At 53.4% G+C, this 25271-nt stretch overlaps 1 protein-coding gene across 1 annotated transcript; it reads left to right on the top strand.

Moving 5' to 3' along the window:
* Positions 1-1491: 1491 nt before the first annotated feature.
* Positions 1492-18352, top strand: BMF (Bcl2 modifying factor; the record flags this gene model as incomplete). The annotated part of the gene is given in 6 exon segments (XM_082648423.1): positions 1492-1553; positions 3730-4030; positions 5564-5720; positions 18054-18151; positions 18312-18333; positions 18335-18352. Coding segments are annotated over 5 exon segments (591 nt in total). The 5' UTR covers positions 1492-1553; positions 3730-3734.
* Between the last annotated feature and the right edge of the window lie 6919 nt (positions 18353-25271).

Here is a 25271-nt window from a genome sequence, read left to right as displayed (position 1 = left end):
CGAGGTCCAAGTCAAAAGCCACCTCCCTGAAACCTTCCGCAGTCTGCATTCTGAATTTTTCTGCATTCCCAGCAGCCGTTATCCCTGGCATTAACACATTTCATGTTGCTTTCCATTATTTTCCGGTCTACTTCTCTAGGTAGGTTATACGCTCCCTGAGGGCAGGCACCAGGTTTTTGGCACCTAGCCCAGTAGCTGGCACAATGTAGGTGCTCAATAAATGTTTGTGAAATAGCCCAGAGACTCCCTTGCCGATAGTTTGCGGTCTGCAGGACACGTTGCTTTCCTTGCAGCCCCAGAACCATCTCTGGGTGCTGCCATGAACAGGACGCGTGTCAACTGCCCAAGCAGCCCCTGCATCTCCTCGGCCAGATGTTAATGTTGACTATCCACGCCCAGTCAAGAAGAGGACATGAGGGTCCCTTTGGATGTGTTTGATCTGAATGTTACTCGATAACAATGTCAGACACACGTGTTCTCAACCTTCCTACAGCTTTGGGGCTGGAGCTTTCTCCTGACCTGCCCAGCAGCCAGGAGGATGCTTTGCCACTCCCCGCTTCCTCCTCTTCCACTCCCTTTCTGGACGCGCCAAAATTATTCGGCCCCTTGAAAGAGAAGACAAAAGTCACTTTGGCGCCCCCTGTCTCCCTCCTAATAGGGAGGACTCAAGGGCTCTCGAGTGCTTCCCGAGCCGGCTTTAGGAACCGAACCTGCGTGGGCGACGGCGCTCCAATTGCGTTTCTGCAGGAGGTCGGAATTTGGCTCGGCCCCTTGCAGTGTTTCCAAGGGAAGGTTCGTACATTCGTGACCGTCCCTGGCAGCCGCCCAGCCCGGGACTTGGGGTTCCACTCGCCATTGGCCAGCCGTCGGTGTGACGCGCCAGAGGCGGGGCCTCATCAGCTGTTTGCGGGATGCCCCGAGCGGGCGTATTTTGGAAACAATACCGCGCGGTGCAGAGTGGCCTCCACCCGCGCCAGCCCGCCTGCCGCCGCCGCCGCCGCCCCTGCCTGCGCCTCCCGCCTCCCGCCTTCCGCCGCAGCCCGGTGAGCGCCCGGGCGGCAGGGGGCCGGGCGGTGTTGGATCGCACCTCCTTGGGGAAGTGGGGAGAGGATCGCGCTGCGCGTGGGGGCCCGGGAAGGGTTGGGCTGCGGGCGTCTAGAGTGACCATGGACTGGGGCGCTGGGGTATGGGAACGGGGTACAAAACCCACATCTAAGTGCGCTGCTCCACGAAGGAACGTGGGGGTAGTAGCATTTGAGACTCCAAGGAGTTGGGTCCAGGTGGGCAGGGGAACCTGCGGTGCACTGCTGAGCAGACCTGGGCGCTCGAGAATGGCCCGGCCTCTGGATCTGACTTTGGGGTAGGGCAGGGAGTTGTGGGACGTCCTGCATCCCTGCGGAGTCTGAAGGCTTCTCTCCTTAACAGCCGGGCTTTTTCCCTCCTTCCCAACTGAGTTTGGGCGCCAAGCCCCCGAGTGCTCATCACGCTGGACCCTGGCGCGGAGCCCTGGCATCACGACTCGGAGGCCGAGATTCTCTCCTGGAGTCACCCAGGTCTGCTGTGTGTTGTGTGAGTGCGTGAGAGAGAGTGTGTGTGTGTGTGTGTGTGTGTGTGTGTGTGTGTGTGCGTTCCCAGATTTTAGCCCTCGTCGAGGTTCAGAATGTCTAGCTACTGCTTCTCCTAGGAGAAGGAGTCTGAGTTCAGCATCCCTGTTAGAGTCCTTAAGGGCTGGGACGGCTCCAGCAGGCTTTAGATCTCCTTGCTAGGAATAAAGACTTTCCTGGTAGTGCACTTAGGAAGTGCCCTTCTCCTGCCGGTTTGCACACCACCTCTTCAGCTCAGGGGAAGGGGAGAAGAAGGTCTCTTTACTGTATCTCAGTTTACACTTGACCTTGTCCAGCACCTGTCCAGAGGCTCCCACCTGCAGAAGAGCCACCTGCAGTTCCTGTGGATAGTGGGAAGGGTCCCCCTCAGGCTTGCAGAGCCACACCCTCTGGCTGCACCTCCCCCACTGTCCAGTCCAGGCAAGGGTGGAATTTGGGGCTTTGCTGGGAGCGGGTGGGGGAGGTGATAGGCTTCAAAGGAAAACCCAAGACAATGACTCCTGACTGTGATTGGCTTTGGAGGGCCCCATCTTAGGTTGGGATTGCCAACTTGCAGAGAGGAGGTGGAAGGGCAGGAGGGGAGCCCCTGCCAGGTGACTGGCAGGACAGCACTTGGCCCTTTCAGCGGGAAACCTTGTTTCCTGGTACTGATAAAGTGTAGTTCTCTCACTCCCCTTTGGGAAACACTGTCCAAAGAATACCATGTGCCTGTTTTGCCATCCAAGCGGGCATCTCCTCGCTGTCCAGGGAAGAGGGCAGGACAGGGACCATAGATAGCTCAAGGACAGGATGGGATGGAGAGAGGGTTGAAGCAAGCACTTCAGAGAGAGCTCGCATTTGAGAAAGCCAAGATTTCTGAATTTAACTGAGCTTCCTTAAATACTTTACCAACCCACAGACCATTTGGCTTGTTCTTCAAAGGCGAGAGACTGGGAGACAGAATTCCCAGGGGACCTCTAATTGACTCTGGCAATGACAAACACTGTCTCTCTGTATCCTTAACCATTCAGGTGGTTGCTTTTCTGGCTGCCTCAGGGACCCTAAGGGGTTCCTGGTGTGTGTATAATGGGTTGGCTTGGGAGCTCAAGATGCTGCGTGGCTCCACGCTCAGACTTCCAAGAGCCATCGGGTGGAGCAAGTGGAACTTCTTTATCAGCAAGAAACTCATGTCAACAACCTGAGGAGTTTAGGCGGCGAGTGAGGTCACAGACAGAGGGCTAAATTTCACTTCCTTCTGTGAGGCAGGTTGTACGAATCTCAGGTTCAGCGCTGGCAGGAGTGGTAGGCTGTGGGGGAAGATTTGAAGTTGTGGAGACTAGTGAGTAGACTGAGCTGGGGTAGGCTGGCCGCTTTGCTGGATGCTGGACCTCCCCTCTAGGCTAAGCTGTGGTGGGCAGACAGCTGTACTCTGCTGAGAAGGCAGCTGCAATGACTAACCTGGGTTTTTCTCCGCTCTCTCTCCCAGGACACACTCTTACCACATCGTTCAGCCTGTTTGTTGTGTTGAGCAAGCAGGGGGTGGAGACTAGGGTCTTGGGTAGGGCTTAGCAGGTTTGGAGGGAACCTGGCCACCCTAGGACTGCTGGCTTTTGTTTTTTGCTGCTGAGCCCGGAGCTCAGCTCAGAGTGAGATGAGAGTTTGGTGGTTACTCCTCAGGCCGGTGAGTGAGTGTGCGTGTGTGTGTTGTGAGCACTGTGTGTACAGCCAGTCACAGCGCCCTCTGCCCTCCCACAGCTACTCATAGAGGCTAGTCTTGTTGACATTTCTCCAGGTACCTGCGTGCTTGTAGCAGCTGATCATACCCCTCTATGGCTCAGAGTCGATAGCAGTCAAACTGCATGACCGTGACCAGCCTGGGTTAGAAGAAGAGGCCGAGGGGAGGGAAGGTGGTTCTGAGTGGGCCCAGGGAGGAAGCGTGGAGAGTCTCAGAACTGCGAGGCAGCCCACATGAGGGGGCAGTGTCACCCTTGGCAGTGCTTTAGCTCTAGGGTTGTCTGGCGTCAGTACCTGACCCCACTTCTCCACGTAAGAAGGGGGAGCAGGAGAGAAGGAAGGGGAGGGGAGTCCTTCCAGGTATAGCCTGGGTGGGGGCAGCCTCCCGGATGCCTGCATTGCACCCTAACAGGGGAGATGGAGCCACCCCAGTGTGTGGAGGAGCTGGAGGATGATGTGTTCCAGCCAGAGGATGGGGAGCCGGGGACCCAGCCTGGGAGCTTGCTCTCTGCTGACCTGTTTGCCCAGAGCCAGCTGGACTGCCCCCTCAGCCGTCTGCAGCTCTTCCCTCTCACGCACTGCTGTGGCCCTGGGCTTCGACCCACCAGCCAGGAAGACAAGGCTACCCAGACTCTCAGTCCAGCCTCCCCAAGCCAGGGTGTCATGCTGCCTTGTGGGGTGACTGAGGAACCCCAGCGACTCTTTTATGGTGAGTGCTCTTAGCCTCAGGACTCCTCCCTTAGAGACTGGGGGAAAAGAGGGGACTTTCCCTCCCCAAACCTGCGCTTTGCTATTTCCTTCCCCAAATTGAGCAGCAAGGGCTATCGATTCTTCAGCTCTCACCTGCTGCTTCTCTGCTTGTTACTGCTCCTCACCTGTGCTCCTCAGGCCCCAAGCAGGGCAGATTGCCTTGCCATTCTTTCTGCTCTTTTGTCCCTTTCTGGAAGGATCTTTGGGTCCATGGTGTCTCCTTGGGTTGGAAGAAGGGTACCTGGGTCTCGGCCTTTACATCCTGTGGCCTGTTGTGTGGCCCAGCCCTTTGTGTAGTGATAGTGATGTACCTTCTGTAAAGTGGCTAACGCTGCGTGGGGAAGGCTGGGGGATCTGTGACTCGCTGTTAACACTGAAGGGAAAAACCCAGCCTGTTCTGGGAGGGTAGGTTCCTGAAGGCAGAAGGTGGCCCCCAGCTGTCACTTGGGACTTTCTGTGCTTGGAAGGGGAACTGGAGAAAGAGGTTGGGCCTGCCTGGGCTCAGTGCCAGCAAAGGGGCTGTTTCCAAGGCTCAATCAGACAAGACCCCTTCATTTGTGGGCTTCAGTGGTTGGTTTTATGAGCAATCTGCCTTCCTCTGGCAAAAGGGCAGGGTTAGACACTCAGTCTGTTTTCTTCATTTAGCACAAAGCTTCTGGAGAGAGGGCCGAGGTTTGGAGGCTATCTTGCTGTGTCTGACGGAGCAGATTGAGGAGACGCTGCAGTTATTCCCAGGGGGAGCTGCCCTATAGGACAATTCTGGCAAAGTAGTCCTGGCAGGAGTCTGAGAAGATAGATAAGGCAGGCGGGGAAGAGGGAAAGACGGGAGCAGGCCGGCGGGCGCCCCTAGTGGCAGCTCTTGGTAAGTGAGGAGCGCAGGTCTAGAGGTCTGGCCGGGGCTGCCTCCAGAAAGGAACTTGGCTAATCTGTGCCTCAGAGGAGTCCTCTCTCCGTATTTTTTTGTGCCACTGCCCAGAGCTTCAAGGCCTGAGACCAGCCTTCCTCTGCTGCACTAAAAAGCGAAGATACTTTTTTGCCTTTCTCGTTCTCTGTCCCCTTGCTTTGCTCAACCCAGGAACTCTGGAGAGCTGCCTCCAGTGCTTTTCCCCAGAAGAGCTTCAGCCTGCTACTACTATATGAGGGTAATACATAATAAACTGTGGTCAAGCGTAGCTGGGTAAATAAGGACAGAAGGTTGGCAAGCTCACCCACACCTATTACCTTTGCCATGGCACTGCCGGTGAATGGAGGACTGAAGGCAAGGCTGGGACCATTCCCTTCTCTTCTCCAACAGCAGCTTTCACACTCTTGGGCGGCAAACAAGTCAGGCTGTCCACGTCTGGCAGAGTGCCCTGCTAAAGGCAGACTAAGTTCCTCTCCTTTCCCACACTAGGGTCTACCCTTGGCCCCAGGTCTCGGCCAGGAGTGGCAGGCATGGGGAGGATGGGGCAGCCGTGAAACATGCTGAGATGTGGGCCCTCTGTCTTTGCAGGCAGTGCCGGCTACCGGCTCCCCCTCCCTGCCGGCTTCCCTGCAGGCTTGCGCCTTGGCGAGCAGCCCGCTGAAGGGCAGTGGCAACATCGAGCAGAGGCACAGATTGCCCGAAAGCTCCAGCGCATTGCAGACCAGTTCCATCGGCTTCATGTGCAGCAAGTAGGCGTGGGGGACTTTCGGCGGGGGTGGGGGGTGGGGGGTGCGTCTGCTGGGGCTGGGGGGCTGGGGCCTGCCTCAGCAGCTCTGTCTCTGCCAGGCCCCAAGGATAAGGTCCCAGAGTTTTGGCCTCATGCTCTTGTGATTCTCGTGGACTGGATGGGCCTGACTGGATGAGCACTCTTGCCCTCACCTCTGAGATACAAGTTGTTTATCTGCCCACTGTCAGCTCAGGCTCCAGGGAGATGCTACGGTCCCTCCCAGGGGATGGGATAGCTTTCTGCAGCCTTGATTGACAGACTCTCTCTTCTTGAGGCCAGGGGTGGGAGATGGTTCCTTACAGACCTAAGGGGAAGATTTTCAGGGTGCTGAGGAAGACTGGACAGTCGGGGGGTGCCTGGCTGCGGTGCAGTGTAAAGTGGGTAACCAAGGCCGGGGATGGGCCTGAGTTGGGGAAAGTGGTGGAACCGGTTGTAACCTGACACTTTCCAGCTGGGGAGGCCGCTTCTCATTGTCTCTGCCTGGGAACCGGGGCCTGGGACTCTGGAGTGTGTACCTCAGAGTCTCTCCAGACCAGCGGCCGGGCGCTCGGCCGGGCCGGGCGCTTGGCCGGCAGCCTGGCACCAGCCCCGCCAGGGCGGAGCATCGCGTGTCAGTGGAGCATGCGGCAGAGCCCATCAACAAAGGCGGCGGCTGGCGGGCTCGTGCTGGAGGAGCCCTACGTGCCATGGGCTGGAGGCTGCCCTGCTCTGCAGCCGCTGTCTGGGCCGCCCCCGGGCACTTAACCCTTCCTCTCTGGGCTGACTTTCTGGATGGCTGCCAAGGTGGGGAGAGGAGCCTGAGGCTGGATCCCTGCTAGTACAACCACTGCTGAAGCGAAGCCACACCACCTGGAAGTGAACACATTCGCTACCTGTGGGACAGTGTCCGTGGCCCAGTCAGCTGTGTGTGCGTGTGTGTGTGCGCGCGCGCGTGTGTAAGTCTATATCTGACTGTATATCAGGAAATCAAGAGAATAAATAATCCACCATGATTGGGCAGACCCTGAGGTTAGATGGGGAACCTCAGGTGACCAGAGGACAGCTATTGGTAATAGAAGGTTTGACTTGGCCAGCACCAGGGGGAAGAGAAATTGACTTTGGATTTCCTGAGAACAGGCCATCTGGGGTTAGATATGGTGAGTGCCCCTGCCAAGGGGTTCTTAGGGAAACTTGGGGCTATACCTGGTCCTGGTGGCTCTCCCAGGCCCTCAGGAAGGGAGGGTGGCCCTATGCTTAGATAATAAGGCAGCCTAGCCACCTCCTCTGGCTCCAAGCTCTAGCCCCTATTCGCTCCTTTGATTTTTCTGTGGAAACTTGCCTTAGAGTTTCCCCTTCAGTCCATGTGTGGATGCACTCTTGATTCTTGATTTCTGCCTCTTGGCCTTCTTCCTGTCCATTCACTCTGCCCTGGTTGTGTAGGCCTGTGGTTGGCCTGAGCTCGCAGCTTCCGGTCCCGGGGCTGCAGCTGATAGAGGACACGGTGACTGTGGGTCTCCCAGGCTCATCTGGAGAACTATCTGGGAGGCAGTTTTCTGCGTTCCCAATAGCCCTGATCTCTCTCAACAGTTCTTTTCCAGAATGTTCAGCCATCCACGGGTGAGCCCCTGTGGGCTTGGGAGCAGGCTGGGAGGCCTCCCTTGCCCAGCTGAGCCCTGGCACAGGACCAGAACTCAGCCCAGGGCCCTTTCTTCCTGACTCAGTTCCGCACAGGAGAAACTGGCCCTGATCCCAGGTCTGACCGTGTTCTTTGCTGCTTGCCATCATTGACCCCCATCCAGGGCTGTCTCTTTGAAGGCCTGGTTCAACTCCATACAAGGTGCTGTCCTCTTAGCCAGAGCCTTCCAGCTGGGGAGGAGGAGGGGCAGAGGCAGTGGAGAACTGGAGGAGAGTCTCCCCTGCTCTGCACCTCACCTCCTACTGGTTCCTGACTTCCCTGGGCCCCTCACCATCCTGCCAGCTACCTACTCCTACCGTGCAGTGGCAGGAGGCTGGCCAACGAGGCCTTTCTAGCCAAGAGCTGGTTTCCCCAAACTTTCCATTGCAAAGAGCCAGGCTTTTTGTCCACTGGAGTCTTCTTGCTTTTAGCCCCCTCCTCCCTGCTGTCCCTGCTCACTTCCCTAGGAGCTCATCCTGTGGGAAGGGCTGGGGTAATGGCTATGGGCAGATGGAGAGCTGGCACGTGTAGGACCTTTTAGCAGCTAGTTTTAAGAAATGAGTCATTTCTGAACTTGATTACGATATAAACTAATGTCTAAATATTTCGTATCTATACAATACTGTTGTCACTCTTACATTCTTATCCTTCATCTTCTTTCCCTATTCCTTCCCCTCATCTTTGCAGACAAGGAGACTGAGGCACTGGGATGGAAGTAATTTAGGGTTAAGTCTCTAGGCTTCAGATACAAAGTCAGAAGGCCCAGGTTTGAATGCCAGCTCTGCTACCTACTAGCCACCGGGAAGTCTCTGGCAGAGCCTGTTTCCTCTTCTGTAAATTAGACCTAATGCCAGAGAATCTGATCGTGAAGATTCAGTGAGAAAATACCTACGAGAGTTCCAGGCACACAGTAGGTATTCTTTAATGCTTGTTTTCTTCTTTCTCTCTATAATCCTGATTGTCCCCCACATTTGTTCTTGTCAGTTCACAGTGCATTTCCCACCCCACCTGTCCAGCTGGTCCCTGAGCAGAGCTGCCTTCCGTGAGCTCCCTTCTACCTACCCCGTCCAGAGAAATCAGCGTCAAAGCTGTTCACTTGTGGGTCTTGGCCTTGTACATTTCTCCTAGGAGAATAATGGTCAATCTCCATCACTGTGGGCTGAGTTTAGATAACCAAGAAAGACAACCCAAAAGGCAGTAAGAAGGTTGAAGGAGCCTGGCCATCTCCTCTCTCCTCACGTCTGGGATTGGTGTCCCAGGGCCAGACCATGGCCGTGGGTTCCCGACTCCTGTAGGGAATGTGAACTCCTGCCTTTTGTCCCTGGTTAGGGACCTCAGTTACTCTTTTTCTGTATGAGAGGAAGCCTTCTCCCTGGGAGATGTGGAGCACAGGGAAGGGTGTGATAATGGTAGTGTGTTGTAGGATGGCTTTATGGCAAAGTGAGTGCATCAGCATGACTCTAGAGGCAACATGGTGCATGTTTTTGTGGGCCATTAGCCCTCCCAGCATGTTTCTCAAGGAGCTTGCTGGATGGAGCTCTAGCCTGGCTACCCAAGTTCAGGTCAGCCACCTGTTTAGGGTGGTTTCTCTGGGCAAGGAATTGGAAGCAGAAAATCAGTGCCGGTGAGGTGCTTGCTGTCAGCGCTTTGGGTCTCCAAAGCAGCAAGAGACTTTGAAGCAGAGTGAATGGAGGTAAAAGCCTTTCCAAACCTGGTCACACACCCCCAACTTCCTCTGCCTGGGTCAGGAGTGAAAGATTCTCCTCCTTGATCTTCTGTGAGCTGCCCAGCCGTAGCAGGTGACCTCTGGTGGTCTGCTGACGGTGGCCTACCTTGACCTTGGCTCTGTGAGAGGGCCCTGGTGTTTCTTGTTTGCCCAGCTTCTACAGGGAAGATGGCAGTACAGGTTTGCTTCCTCCCTGAGCTCAAGGGATGCTCTGGCCAGAAGGTGAGTCCCAGCTTCTCTCCATTCCGCCTGCCGTGGTCTCCTCCACAATGAGCCGAAGAGGGGACAGAAGCTGGTGTCCCATCCCCTTAGGAGAGTCTCCTGTCCCAATGGCGCCATCTTGAAAGTTGTGGGATGTTTCCGGGCAATGTTAAGAAGCCAAGAATCCTAAAAAAAAAAGAAAAAAGAAAAAAGTGACTACTGTAGACAGTTGTGTGAGTAAAGCTACAGGATTATTGGAATTCTTCATGTTGGAAGTGGCTTTTTCACTTGGACCAGGAGTGGCTCCATTCAGAACAATCAGATTTGGAAATTCCCTGAATAATAATTAGACTTTCTGGAAAATGACATCTGAGAAAAATTTCAGCCACTCAGTTGAAACCATCTTTAGTTGCAAGATCACAGAAAGGATCCTGGACTTAGAGACAAATTCGTGTTCAAATCCCAGCTCTGTCACTTATGAGTTCTGTGTTCACAGGCAAGTCATTTAACTTCTCCGAGCCTCGATTTCTCATACTCATCTTGTAGAGTTGATGTGAAAGCCCTTTGGAAATTATAATATGTATAACTATTAATGTGTGGACAGTTTAACACTTGAAAATGGGTTAAAAGATGATCTTAGGATTTTGTTCTTTGGGAGTTCTTTTGGAAGTTGTACCCAAGGTGGTGTTTACATGGTTTATTAACTAGTGGCCTCTCCGCCAGCAGCCTGGATCCTTTGTTCAGGGAGCTCCTAACTACTTCCTGACCCTTTGGGATGCTCTCCTTGTTGGTGAGTGGTTTTCTGGAGCTCAGACTATAGCTAATAAAGTTGTTCAGGCTCTAGATGGGACAGCCCTGGGCGGGAGCCCCAGAGATTCTCCCTAGAGTGAGAAGGGTCCCTGTGGAGCCAGCCTCTGTCCCCGGAGTGGAAGGTCCCCCTGGGACATTGCCTGGGGAAGAGTGAGGCTTGGGGAGGGGCTGTGGAGAGCGCTGTGCGTGAGAGCCAGGGCCAGGGCTTGGGGGCCCTGTGTTTGCTCTGTGGCTGGCTCTGTTTATATCGCTCACTATATTTAGCTTCTGAGTCATCAGCGTGGCTGAGTAGAGCTGAGTTCTCCACACAACCCTGCACCTGACTGCTCTCTCTTCCAGGAGAAGGGCCTTGTAGTTCCGGACAGTTCATTCCCTCCCCACCAAGGCAAGCCATGGGGATGGGGTTGGCTTTGGTTTTTTTTTTTTTTTTTCTTGGAGGGGGTGGTGATGGGAGGGAGGACTTTAGGGGAGGTTCTAGAAAAGAGGGATAAAGAAAAACATCTTGTTTGCCTTTTAATCCAAGTCTGGCAACCAAGAGGGCATGTTCCATGACCAGTACAAGAAGAGCCGGTGTGTGCGGTGAGGAGGAGGGTCCGGCCTTCTGTGCTCAGCTTGCTTGTCCTGTCCAGGGACTGGTCCTGGGTGGGACGAGAACAACTTGGGGCTGCAAAGGCCCCAAGTTGGGAGTTGGAGCCGTGGGGGGATCCTTCTCCAACGTCCTGTAGACCCACAACAGACCAGCCCCCTCCTCAGTCCCCTCTCTCCCTCACTTTTTTTTTTTTTTTGCGGTACACGGGCCTCTCACTGTTGTGGCCTCTCCCATTGCGGAGCACGGGCTCCGGTCGCGCAGGCCCAGCGGCCATGGCTCACGGGCCCAGCCGCTCCGCGGCATGTGGGATCCTCCCGGACCGGGGCTCGAACCCGTGTCCCCTGCATCGGCAGGCGGACTCTCAACCACTGCGCCACCAGGGAAGCCCTCTTCCTCACTTTTGACCAGAGCACACATACCCCTCTTCCCCCCTGAGTTCTTAAGAAGTTGCCCATTAGTTTGATGGGGCTGTTCTCAGACTGGGGGAGACAGACCCACCTGGGGGAAGCTGGGTAAGGGCCTCAGTCCTTCCCACCTCCAGGCCATGGAGGTGCAGCCCATGGCTCTGGGGATATGGGTGGCAAACACAACTCTATCCCCGCACCTCCAGTGGCTGAAGCCGGTGGCTTCCACCTATGTTAGAGGAAGCCCTCCTGTCTTCGCCTCAGCGAGCCCCAGGCTGCCCTTTCTTCCTGGGAGAAGTGATTGGTGTTTCTGTGGTGGCAGCTGGTGGCTTCAACCTCCTGTTAGCGCTTCTGGCTGGGCTGAGGAAGCTCTTGTCAAGGAGGATTATTTTTCCTTTTCTGTGTTGCCACGTTGCTCATTCCTCAGGTGTCTAGGTCAAAAGCAGTCTGGGACAGTGGGCCAACGGGGCCCAAGGGACTGCCCCGTGGGTCTCAGAATCCCTTGCCCAGCTTGGCAGCCTGGAATTCTGAGCCCGGCTGCCTCTGGCTGCCATGGCCCATCTCACAGTGCAAAGTCAGGGATTTCCTCAGGACTTCATGAGCCTGCCTAGAAGATAGCGCTCCTGGGGCGGGTGCTTTGAGCTGAGGGTGTTGAGGGAACTGCTCAGCAAAGTGCAGTCGGGCCCAGGTTTCCCTTGTCCTCACCAGGGAGTGGGGAGCTGCCTAGGGCAGCCACCGCCTCGATGCTTTACATATACTTTTCTCATTTAATCATCACAGCAACCTTGTACTTCGAGACCCCATTATCCCCATTTTATTGGAAGCCGGGGCTCAGAGAAGTGGGATAATATGCCCATGTTACACGGTAAGTGGCTGAGCTGGGAGCCATGCACATCTGATTGATCCTAAAACAATGGTCTCCCCATTACGCACCCCTGCTCCTCAGCAAACGCAGCCCGGAAGGTGAGAATCTGATGGAGCTCCCACTGGCTGCCCGACGCTGGCTCTGCCTCCTGTAAAACTGAGATCTGCATTCTTGCTTTTCCCCCCTTCAGACTGTAAAATAATCGAGGACAAGCCTTACAGCTTGCTCGTTTTTGTGCCTCATAACTCTTAGCTCAGTTGGGTACCTGATAAAAGTTTGCTGAATCAAACAAACATCTTCCCAACTTCTTTTATGTGGAGTTTTGCTGAAGTCTTCCTTAGCTCTGTGTTCCTGTTCTCAACAGCAAGGCTTTGTCCTTCAGCCTCGCTGTGGCGGGTTTAGAGTTGATGGGGGAAAGGGAAGAGGTGAGGTAGGAAAACGGCACTTTACAGAGGGTGTAACTCCCTGTAAAGCAGGGTAGATACAACTCTGCATTTTAAGGAAACTGAGCATGGTTTCAGAAAATGATCTGAAGTTATCATTTCAGACCAGTTGTAGCTTCATTTCTGTTTGATCTTCAGTTAGCTCTGCCTCTGAAAGGTTTATTTTTTTTCTGGTCCACAGTATCCTTACTAAATAATGATCTGGAAACAATTTCTTTCTTTTTTTCTTCTTTTTTTTTGCGGTACGCGGGCCTCTCACTGTTGTGGCCTCTCCCGTTGCGGAGCACAGGCTCCGGACGCGCAGGCACAGTGGCCATGGCTCACGGGCCCAGCCGCTCCGCGGCATGTGGGATCTTCCCGGACCGGGGCACGAACCCGTGTCCCTTGCGTCGGCAGGCGGACTCTCAACCACTGCACCACCAGGGAAGCCCTGGAAACAATTTCTTTAAATATACTAGGGGAGCAGTTAGGTGGGGATTCTCTTTGAACAGTTAATACCATTTTCATAATGTGAATAAACACACTGTAATATTTTAGTGAAAGAACATAGCTCTAGAGTCAGAAGTCAGGGGTTTGAATCACCCTCTCCCAACTAACTTGCTTGGGGTAACTTTTCTGAACCTTTGCTTCCCCATCTGTAAAATGGGATTGAAAATAATATCTGCCTTTCCTATGTCCCAGACCTTTGCGAGGAGCAAAAGAGACAATAGGAAAGCATTTTAAGTATGCGACGATATAAATTGCTATCTGTTTGGTAAATTTGCATTTTGTGTGTTAGTTTCTTTTAAATCAGGGCTACAGTGTACCTTTGCTCCTTCCTCGAATTCTTTGGGGGTGAATTAGCTCTTGCTGGAGCATCTGGTACACTGGTGACACACAGAGTCCCCAGAGGGTGTGAAATGGGTCCGAAGGGGGAGAGACAGAGGGAGATTCTTATCTGGGGAGGGCAGGGAACACTCTTTGTGCTTAGGGCAGAGGCCATGTGGGATGAAACAGAGTTTGATTTGTGTAATCCAACCTTGTCAGACACCACAGCCAGCTCTTTAAAAAAAAAAAAAAAGCCTTTTACTAGTTGGGCCTCTCTAGGCAAGAGGCTGATCCTATCACATCAAGTACATCTTTAGACCTGGCCAGACATCAGTTGTTCCTGGCTTCAGACAAGTGGGTTATCTTGCAAGGCTGACTTTTCTATAGTCAGTCCAGCGTGCTTGTTGAATACCTACTATGTGCCCTACGTGTTCCCTGTTATCCAGGACGAATGATCCGGGTGTTCAGTTACAGTGCCTTGTGCACAGGGGGAGTGACTCAGACACTTGTCAACTGACTGCCTCCATCCCCTGACCACAGAAGGAAAGTGGGACTGAAGGAAGAACCCTAGATCTCTCATGCCTGGTCGTGCTCTCCTAACTGAAGAGAATATTTTTTATCCACCACGTTAGGGCCCCTTCCCTTGGGGCGTTCACCTCTATTCTTTCCTTCCACGTCTTGGTCCTACTGTCTCGGCTCTGAATTTGAGAGCTCTGGTGTAAGCTTAAATTCCCATCAGCTTCCTATCTCCTGAACCCCAGTCTCCTACCCCTGAGGTTACCCTGGCTATGCATTGTGGGAACCCCCATTCTTTGCAGGTTCCCAAACTTTGAGGGGTCCCAAGCCAGCCTGGGAGAGCTGAGCCTTGCGCCAGGGGTTCGTACCCACTGATCTCAGTCTATGCACTGGGTACTGTGCCAGGTGCCTGAGAGTCAGAGGCCAAGCATACCTGTTCCTGGCTCCCCCTTCCTTCTCCCCTGCTCCCCCACACCCTCTCCTGGAAGGATCCATGTGCTCTGGTGTTTCGGTGTCTTTGTGTACCTCGTTCTGTTCAGTGAATGTTGATTTCCTTTCTTCTTAACTGTTTCTCTCCCTGGCCTCCCTTCAAGACCTTTTTCTTTCCTTTCCAGTCAGGCACTTTTGTTTAATTTTTTTAAAAATATTTTATTGTTGATCCTCAAAAATCAAGGCATTCTTTGAGTCTCTTGCTATGTGGCAATTTGGTTTCCTTTCAAAAAAGGGCCTTCTGGGGGCTGCCCTGTGGCAGGAGAAGGCTGACTGGGGTATGTGTGGCATTGCTTGTGCTCACAGAAAGGGTCGCTGGGGCAGAGGTGGTTTCCCAGGCCCTGTTCTTGCTGGTCGCACGGCTGCCAAGGCAGCCAGCTTGACCCTGTACTAGGCAGCCTGTTCTCCAGGCCCACCCAGACCCTCCGCCAGGATGACCGGATTCAGTTGTTGGAGCTCTGAGTTACAGTCCTCAAGGTAACTGTGGATGACAAACTCCGAATCACCAAACCTTAGGGTTGGAAAGCACCTCAGTGGTTTCCAAATGCCTGTCTGTGGCCTGGCTGCCTCAGAAGCACCTGGGCAGGATTTACCTCCGGGTTGGCCAAGTCATTACTTTGGTGGGAGGGAGGGAAAGAGACTAAAGAAAATACCAAATCATGAAATGTTTTCTTCTAGGCTATAGGATCATGAGTGATTTTATTTTCTCCTCTCTAATTTCTTGTATTTTCCAATTTTTCTACATTACTTTTATGACTAAAATAGACAATACATGCTACTTCTGATTTTTAAAAACTGTCACTCAGGGAGCATGTTCAATACACAAGTTCCTGGGCCCCTTCCCTGAAGATTCTGCCCCAGTTGGTCTGGGTGGGACCTGGGGACTCTGTATTTGCAATAGCACCTCAGTAGATTCTGTGATGCAGTCGGGTGTGGGAACCACTGGTCTAATACCACACCTGCACTTCACCTATAAGGAGAGTCAGGCTGGTGGGAGACCCCAGCCTACCAGGTCCTCTGATTCCTGGCCCGGGGAGCCACCCACTGCCCAGAGTGCCTTCCTGGATGATTCCGGAGCCCAGAGGCCTATCCCAGGCAGAGGCACAGAACCTAGGTCCTTCCTGAGGCTGGGCCTGTGTGCACCTAGGCCTGTCTGTGTCTCCCAGCAAGACCTCAGCCTTCCAGTCTGACAGCACTGTCTGGCCCACAACTGCGTCTAGGTTCCCCAGCGCCCACAATGATTGGAGTAAGGATGCTTCCTTGCCTCATCCCCAGAGACCTCAGGGCCCAGGAAGTTACCCAGGCAGCAGGTGGCCTCCATGAGGGGAATGTGGGGAGAAACTGAAGCATACAGGGATGGGATTGGTCCAGGCCCCAAATGATCGAGTTGTGATCTCCCTTCCTTGGCCCTTGAGCTGTTTTGAGACGATTTAGAGAAGGGGAGGTGGGAGGGTCTGCTTGGGTGTAAAGAAAGGTATATGGTGGCGCTTGGAGCATAGTAGTAATGGGTAAGGACATTGCCCTAGGGCCAGGTGGTCTGGATTTAGCCCAGTCCCTGCCACTTACTAGCTATGTGGCCAAGTTACCTAACTCTTTGAATGATCTCATCTGTAAAATGGGCATGATAATATATACCTGCGTCATAGGGTTGTTGAGAGGACCAAAGGGGTTTAATGTGTATAGACCAGTCCTTCTCATACTCTAATGTGTCTTAAAGTCACCTGGGCATCTTGTTTAAAATGTGCATGCTGATTCAGTAGGTCTACATTTCTAATAAGCTCCCAGCTGATGCTGAAGCTGCTGGTCCGTGGACCACATTTTGAGAAGCAAGGATGTAAAACACAGAACCTGACACGCTCAATTTACAGTTACTGTTAGCATCATGGTTGTTATTGTTACTTGGCCTTTTCAAACAGGCACCCGAGGAGCCTCAGAATTCCAGCAGACCGGCCTCCCCAGAGACCAGTCTTTTCCTGGATTTTCCTCGTATTCCACCCTATGACCTTTGCACCTGTCCTGGGTAGCAGCTGGGGAGGGGAAGCAGAAGGAGGGAGTGCTGTGCCCAGCTGCTGCAGGCAGGCCTGAGTCTTCAGGTTTGCAGCTGAGTCCATTTTCATGCTGCTTTACCCTAACCAGATTTTGTTAAGCCGGGTGTGTGTCCTCCTTTTACTTGTCTTTGTTTACAAAACATGAGGAAGCCATCCGTCTCCCCAGTCGCAGTCTGCCAGGCCTCCGCTGTGGCATACCCCGATTTCCCTTCCCCTCCAAGCAGGAGCCGTGCCTCCCACTTTCTGGGTTGTTTTCCAGTCTCCCCTTCTGCAGGGGAAAGAGGAATGCTATTGCTACAGGTATGGGATGGGGGGAATACCTGACAGGGCCCTGAGGTCACCCTCAGTTGACATCTCTCCTCTCTTTGTGGCCTCAGGCAGGGTGACAGGGAACCTGGCGGCGAGGTTCCTGCACAGTTGCCTGGGGACAGGTCAGGGAGGCCAGGGCGAGATGTCCCTGCAAAGCTCTGGGAATCCAGGAGCCCTGGGCTCAATTTCCAGCTCTGCCACTGACTTGCTCTAGCCTCTTCTTCTCTGACTAGGAGCTGCCTGGTGGGGGCCTGGGCTGTAGTTAAAGGCAGCAGGGGCTCCAGATCCCCTACACACACGCGCACACACACACACACACACACACACACACTTCACATAAGCGTGCTTGCTGCCTGGGCCACTGCGGCAATCCAAGTCCAGCCTCTGTGCTGGTTCCTTTTTTGCACACTAGGTTCTTATTCCCCTGTCCACTGAGAACCCTGTGGAGAGGGCCCCAGCCTAGTCCTCCTGCCCTGGCAGATAAAGAGAGAACAAAGACCGCCTCTTCCAGCACCCCTCAGTGCCCTTCGGACCTCTGCTGGCCCCTGGGAAATGGTACCTGTGTGGGCGGGGCACCAGCCACAATCCTGTGAGCCACTGACCGCTGACCTTTGCCCCCAGCTTCTCTGCCTGACAGTAGGACCTGGGATAACCTCCAGAGAGTAGTGTGCAATCTTTGTTTTTGTTTTGTTTTCAAGTATGTTCTTGCTTAACGTTTAATTGGCTCCAGTCAGTAGGAAAGCGCTCCAAGAGGGATTATTTATGGCTTACTGTCAAGAGCAGCTATAAAAAGGGCAGCACGGAGCTGGAGATGCTGGGAAGGGAGAGAGGGCGGGCGCACAAGTGTGTGTGTGTGTCTGTGTGTGTGTCTGTGTGTGTGCGTGTTTGCACTGGATGAAATCAGATTTTTGCTGCCTCAGCAGTGTGGTTTAAATGGAAGATTAACCCTTTGACCTTCACAGTGTCAAATCACTTGCAGATGGAGGCTCGCCCGCTTTTCCCCCTTGTTTTCTGTGTTACTTTGGAGCTGGGGGAGAGAGGGGGGCACTTCTTCTCTTTCTTTCTGAAGAAAGTTTGTTGTTCATGCAGCTGAGGTTTGCGGGGCTCAGGAGCCAATCTGATTAAAAGCAGCACTTGGCTAAACTTTGGAAAATCCTGCAAGCAGGGGAAAAAGTTTAATCCTCTTGTGCACCGTGCATAAAGAGCCTGGTCTTTTCTTTTTAATGTTCACACTGCAATTGTATTTGGAGAACTCAACTATCTCCCCCTCATCGCCACTTCTCTCGTCCCTCCCCCAACTCCCCCAGTTTGCTGTCCTGATGGCATTAAAGTGCCGCCCCAAGACGTGTGGATCTGAACTTTGATTGGAAATGATAAGGAGTCATCTAAGGCTGCGTTTAGGAGTTACGCTGTTTTGTTTTGTTTTCCTTTCAGCACCAGCAGAACCGAAATCGCGTGTGGTGGCAGATCCTCCTCTTTCTGCACAACCTCGCTTTGAATGGAGACGAGAACAGGAATGGGGCGGGTCCCAGGTGAGGCTGGGCTGCCCTCTTCACATGGGGCACCACGGAAGGACATCGGCGAGGACTGACACTGTGTCTTGTGAAGTTGTTGTTGTTTTGTGTTTTTATTTTAAAAATTTCTCTCTGTGTACATAAGACATACCCAAACGGGACCTCTTTCCCAGTTCAGGGCCTCGACCAGGAATGGGGCCCTTTGTCAAACACTGTTGAAGTAGAGGCTGGTGTGTCTGTGATGTGGGACCTCCCAAGGGCTCGGACAAGTAGATCCTTCGGTCGTCAGTGGTTGAAGACAACCAGGTAGTGATGTGCTCCGGCGAGTGGACTGTAGTTTTCCCACAGGAACTTATTTAAGAAATAGGAGACTGGATTAGACTCCTGGTTCCACCAAACCCATCAGCCTTCCACTGTGGATGGGGCCCAGATCCGACGGGTCACACTGCTTTAACCCACCAGGGCCTCAGACGGGGCCTTTCCAGCTGCGTGTGGCAACTTCGCTTGGTCGGTCAGCCAGCTCCGTGTCTGGGTTCTCCTTGGGCCCAGCCACTGCCCACCCCAAGGGCTCAGGGATTCTCGCCCAGCCCCTGTCATCTCCAGCAGACCTCAGGGAGGGTTGGGTTTCTCCATGGACCCCTCAAATGTGCCGCAAAAATGAACCATACTTCTGGGTAGGCCTCATGTCTGACTTGGTCCTACTCGGAAGCCCCAGGATTGGTCCTGAGGTGCAGAACCACTGCCCCCTCTGGCTGCCTGGGACTGTCTGGGTGTCAACCATGGATGAGCCAAGTAGCCAGTCAGTGTGCTGTAGCCAGCAGCTTGTGCCTTAGTCAGCTCTTGTTTTGAAAGACCCGGCCAACAGACGGCGTCCCACCCCCCATAGCAGCGCTCTAGCACCGGAAGGGACAGGATTGCATTGCGGTGGCTCTGGGAAACGAGGCGGCCATCCCACCTCTAAGAGTCAGCCTTGAGGAACCCAGACCCCTTGGTTTCCTTGGAAACCACATACCTCCTCCCTTTTATCCCCATTCCTTTCTCACACCTAGTGGGATACAGGAAGAAGCCAGCACAGCGGCTTTGTCAGCTGAAATGTGTCTTTTAGAGTAACAGACAGTGATTAGAGTGCAGAACTGTCAAAGCTGGGTACACACTTCCTGTCTTCCTTCAGCTTCCAGCCAGGCCAGAAAGGCCTGCTCTGGAACTCAGCAGGATCACAGATGCCTCTGAACTTCTTCCCTTCTCTCCCTGCTGTGGCACTAATGGAGAGAATTTAAAGCAGCCAGTCTGGCAGCTCTGAGAGCAGACACAGGGAATCTGAAAAGACACAGGGAATCTGTTAACCTAGAAATTAAATTATCATTTTTGCATATGTGAGAAAAGTTAACATTGGTGCTAACGGTGAAGCAAGGCCCAAGGAAAAGATGGCTTCCCTGGGCAGAGAAGACCCCAGGGCTACCAAGGAAATTGGAGGAGTCCTGAGTAGACTCTCAAATCTGAACGAGCCCAAGCTCCTCTAATTCTGCAGCAAGGAGGTCTTTGTTACCGTCGAAGGACACATTGATCTTCCTGATGTACGGTCAGGCAGGTTGTTCACTGCACAAGGCCACCTGCAGAGGAAGGTAATGGAAGCTAGAATCCAGCCCGTGCTCTGCTCACTAAGCTGTATGCCCTAGTGTAGGGCTGTGTCTGCTTACAGGAAGGGGTGCCTTTCCTAATTTGCACAAAGGTGCCCTATGGGCTCACAGTGGCTCGGAGAGGGACTTCAAACTGCATAAGCCTTGGTTTTGTTCTGCTTGCATGTTCTGGAGGTATTACCTATTCTTGGACAGAATTATATTCTCAGGGCGTGTACCATGGTTTGTCTGCTAAGAAGATAGGTTCCTGCTCACAAGAAGGAACCCAGGGAACAGGCATGAAGACTGGCGCTGGGACACGCTGACCATCGTGAAATCCAGCCTTCCCTGTGTGCCTCCACACCATTTTTTGACGCGCATAGGACATGTGTTGTTCTTCCCTCTCCTGGACCAAGGCTGTGATGGGCAGGCTGCTGGTGTATCTCTGAGTGGCACACACAAGAAAACCAGGATTATTTCTACCAGCCACTTTCATCTACTCTCCGCAGACTTTCCACGTGAGCTGAGTGAGAGAGCAAATAAATGGTCCAGGCCTTGGTGCCGAGGCAAAGCCATCAGCTTCAGAGACCTTGCCGGGCCTGGGGGGGATGTCCTGTGGCCTGTCCTGAGAACTGAGCCCAGAGTTTGAGAAGCTCAGCTGAACGTCGCGCCTGGGGCCGGGTGGAGGGTCATCTGACTGCACTGTCTCCATCTTCTGTGAAGCCAGGAACTAACTCACTATCCTAAGCAAGCCAGGGCAAGATGTACAACGCCTCTCCTTCCCCTCCCCCCAGAACCCAGGAGGTAGAATAGCCCCAAGAGGAAGAGAGGTTCCTCCTGGCTGGCTGTTTTTAATTGGCCTAGTGGTCTAGACTGGCCCCTTCCCCCTCTGCCTGGTGAGTTGGTCTGAACATTCCTCAAGTCCAACCTCAGGACACATGTCCCTCCCCCTGGGCTCCCTCTCCCCGTCCCCCAGGAGCTTGGCTGTCTCTAGTTAGGGAGTGGAGAATCAGATTCAGAGGGAGGGACAGTCTGACCTGGCTCCTGACCTGTAACCAACAGAAGACTTGTGGAGCTTTTGTGGTTTGCTGAGGGTGGGGGTGGGAGAGGGACTGGAAACCTCCCTCCCCGGTAGGGATGCCCTGGAGGAGGGGAAGCCTGATATTCAGGGTCAAAACAGCCCTTCTGATTCAGAAGCCCAGAGTAGGGGATTCTGGAAGCCGGTAGACAGAACTGGGGAGAGAACCCCCTCAGGCCCCCCGTCTGACTCCCCCAGAGAGTTGGAGGACTCAGCCGGGCCTCTCTGCCCACTTCAAAGTCTGGGCTGCTGGAGAGCTGCCCCCGTGGCCTTTTCTTCCTCAGTCCGAGGCAGAAAAAGACCACCTCCCGGTGCCCTCCACAAACCCCTAGGGGAGGGGGTCTGTGTCGGGAACTATGTGGCAGGCACGTTCCGAGCGCTCAGAGGGGCCCAGCTGACTTGTCTCTCTGCCCCCAGTGGCCCAGCCCCATCCAAGGATGGGTCCGGCCTGGGCGTGGCAGGGAGGGGATGATTTGGGATGATCAAGCCAGGGCCTCCACTAGGGGCTGGGGAGCCACTGTGACTGTCCTGGTCAGCAAGGAGCACGTGGAGAGCTTGCTGGCTTGTCTCGTTTGAGGGACCTGATGCGGTGGGGTTAGGGCAGGTGAGAGCCCGCAGAAGCAGGCCCTTCAGCTCTGCAGGCTTCTGCACATCAGTGCTGCAGCCCAGGCCGGAGGAACCTGCGGGGTCCCTCTGTGTGTAGGTGGGGACTCCTTGGTGACAGACCACCCCGGCCAGACTCCTTAACCCATCAGGCTGTGAAGCCTCCTGGGGACAGTGTGGGCCAGTGGGCTCCTCAAGGCTGGTGGGGACTTCGAGCCTTAAGGGAACTGCAGAGAAAGCCGCGCTCTTTCATAGATGCGCCAGCCACTTGGGCGGAAGGTGCTCGGAGCCCTGCGGGCTTCCGGTTCGCACTGCCCCTCTCCGTGCGCAGGAGGCCAGTGCCTCTCCCTGCTCTGTGAGCGTTGCCCAGTGGGCTGCCCCATCCCTGGGTCCACAGGGCCTGTCGGGGGAGACCCAGTGAGAATGTAGCATTTTGTCCCTCCCAGGTTAGCTGTCCTGGGTTCTAGGCACTCTGCCTCTGGGAGAGAAACAAGGAGAGAGAGAGGGGTTGGGGACTCATTGTTTTTAAACCTGTACAGAATATTTGGCTTTGTGTTCTTCACATGCATATATGTGTGTGTATCTTTTCCCCCATCAATTGGTACAGTTTTTAATAAAACCATTTAAAGCAAAGCTTGTCTTTTTCAAGGTGTAGTAAAAATACAAGGGGATCTGTTGGTGGATTAGAGACTCCCAACTTGCTTCTCAGCTGCCCTCCTGAGTTACCGTCCGGGACCCCCGGCTTTTGTCAGGACTTCCTTTCCCCTCTTGGGGTTGTAAAGAGCCATTCTGACCACACAGTAAGCGGCACAGCAGAGGCCCCATGAAGTGGAAAAACATGGGCTTTGGAACCAGACCTGGATTTGGATCCGGTTCCAGCCTCCACCAGCTGAATGATCATAGGCAAGTTGTTTAACCTCTCTGAGCCTTCAATTCTACCATGTGTAAATTACAGCTGTGCCTGCCTTGCAGGATTAAAGCGAGTGTGTACAAAGGACCTGCCCAGGGCCAGCCCTGAGCAACTGGCAGCCCCTCTGCACAGCCCCCCACCCCTGTCAAGCTGGGCTTCGCTTTCCTTTTGTCGAGGTAGCATCTCATGAGGTAGGCAAGTTGTAGGGGGACTTCCTGGCTTGTCTTTCTTTGCGGACTAGCAATGTTGTCTGATTCAAAGGGGTCATTTAAAGTTCTTGACAGAGTTCTAAAAATCCTTGGGGAAAACCACTCCTGGTCCTATCGGCAGTAAGCTGTGAACTGGAGGGCCAGCTCGCTGTGCCAATGCTAGGCCCCCATACTTAGGAAGCTGTCGGCTCTCTGAGGACCAGCCTTCCACTCTGGTTCCTAGCCTTGTAGAGAGTGGGAGCTTGAAGTGATGTCAGTTGTCTTGTCTGACCTCTTCATTTTATGGATGAGAAAACTGAGGCCCAGGAAAGGGATGCAGTTTTCTCTTTGGGCTTTTTAAATAGCTGAGTCAGTCAGAGGGGGGCTTACCCCATCCATCTTGGTTTCCATTTGGAAATTGCAGTGCTCTTGCCGAGATCTGCGGGGAAGCCAAAACTTGTCTGTTTTTAATGCCAAATAACTGCCTCTTCTCCTGTAAAACATGGCACTTCTAAGCACTCTATATTTGGACAGAGAGGTTTATTTTTACTGGAGTGTGGTAGAAGTGGGGCCTGGTGCCACGTCCGGATGTTATTCTACATTTCACATGCAGGGCTGTAGCTGAGCCTGTGAAGCAGCTCCTCTGAGGTTCGCAGGGAATTAGGTGATTGTGATAGTAACGACTTTCTTTCAAGTCATCTGTGCCTACTTTGGGTGAGGCTGCACTCAGTTGCCAGCTAGAAACCTGAGACCTCACCCCCTCCCTTCTCTCTCTCTCTCTCTCTCTCATCCCTCCAGAGGAGGTCCAGTGAGGAGTTAAAGGCACAGCTGCCCAAGTTTGAACCCAGGCGCTGCTGTTTGCCAGCTGAGCGGCACAGGGCGGGTCACACAGTCTCTCTGTGCCTTGGTTTCCTCATGTGTAAAATGAGATGATGCTAGTACCCACCTCATAAGGTTGTTGTAAGCATTAAATGTGTGAATATGTGTAAGGGGCTTAGCATAGTGTTTGTTACATGTTAGTATTTAACTAAATGTTAGCTCTTAATGTTATTAATAATATTACTTTTATTATTATTATTTGGAGGTAGCTAATCAATAAGCTCTGGCCATTCTTTCTCTCTTTTTTTTTTTTTGGCTGTGCCACGTGGCTTGCAGGATCTCAGTTCCCTGACCAGAGATCGAACCCGTGCCCCTTGCAATGGAAGCGCAGGGTCCTAACCACTGGACTGCCAGGGAAGTCCCAGCTCTGACCATTCTTACCCAGAAATATGCCTTGCACCTATCTTCTGTCTATCTCTGCCACATTGTTTCTTTCCCTGGACAACTGCAGAGCCCCTACCTGGTCTCTTTGCCAGCCTTGTCCTACCCACGGTGCCTTCTCTGCTGCCAGGGGACCTTTCTAAAAGACAGACTCCCTCCCATCCCTTCCCACTGGAAAACTTGCCCTACTGGATCCATTCCACATTCCATAGCCTGCCTCTCCAGCTACCCCCTTGTCTGAGTATTCTGTATGTGTATCATTATATTGTATTCTGCATAACATGTATCCTTATTTGTATTCTGCATAACAAATTATCCCAAAATGTAGCCGCTTAAAACCACCGACATTTATTATCTCACAGTTTCTGTGGGTCAGGAATTCAGAAGTGGCAGCCCAAGGTGGCAGCATGCTGAGAGGCTAGTGTTAAGGTGGAGATTCCTGGAGCACCCAATCAATTTACACTATATAAGCTCAGTGAGACCGGTGCGGGGTGGGGGTGGGGGGTGGGGGGGGTGGGGATGCAGTGGTGGGAGGGGAGAGAGAGAGAGAAATGTACGTATGATGTAGTGCAGCAGACCCGTCTCTGGCCCTGCTCTCAGTGAACATGTGGTACCTGGTGTGAGTGGGACATGGGAATATGCATGACAGCCCTTTCTTGACCTCTTATCGCACCAGCATCTTATCCCTCAAAGATACGTTTTTCTAGTCCAGTCTGGCCCTAAATGTCAGTGGTTTCCTCGGCCGTTCAACTGAGGCAAGAGAACTCTCTTCCAACCTGAAGGAAAGCTGGCTGTCTGGGGTTTCCCTGAGAAGTGATCTTGTACTTCATGGGTGTCTGACAGGACTTTCAAGGGCAATTTTCACTTCCTGTGATTTTGGCCCTACAGGAGGTCTTAGAACAAGCCCCTGCAGAAAATGAGTCTCCACTGGACCCTGAAACCAGCCATTCTGCCCTCAATCCCCTGCTTCCCTAGAGAAGTTTTTGCCCTCCTATGTGGGAAGGCTCCGCGTGGAATTAGAATTGGAATTGCCCTGAAGGGAGGGTGAGAGTAAGTGATGTAAGCGGTATCCTGTCTGGCTGCAGCTTTGCTACCATTTAAAGACTCCGTGGTACTCTGCAGGCAGATCCATCACTAGTGTTTGAACTAATGCCGAACCCTGCCTGTGAGAGAAGACAAACGAGGTCCGCTGAACGAGCTGACGGCCTCGGCTGAGCCCCTCACCAGGACGCCACCGTAAGTCCACGCACAGATTTGGAAGAAACACATGATCCCTGCCCTCAGCATTAGGTCCTAAAAGAAAGCCAGTTGCTGTGAAGCAGTGGGAAGCCCACCTGACTGGGGTTAAGGAGACTGGATTTTTAAGCTGACTCTGTCACTAACTGGCTGATTGACTTGGGGCAGGGAAGTGACTTCACCTCTCTGGTTCTTGATGTCCTCATCTGTACATTGGGATGGGACCAGCCTGCGTATCTGTGACCTG

Source organism: Grampus griseus (assembly GCF_964374135.1).
Source record: "Grampus griseus genome assembly, chromosome: 2".
NCBI lineage: Eukaryota > Metazoa > Chordata > Mammalia > Artiodactyla > Delphinidae > Grampus > Grampus griseus.
This window is presented reverse-complemented; position numbering and strand designations above follow the sequence as displayed.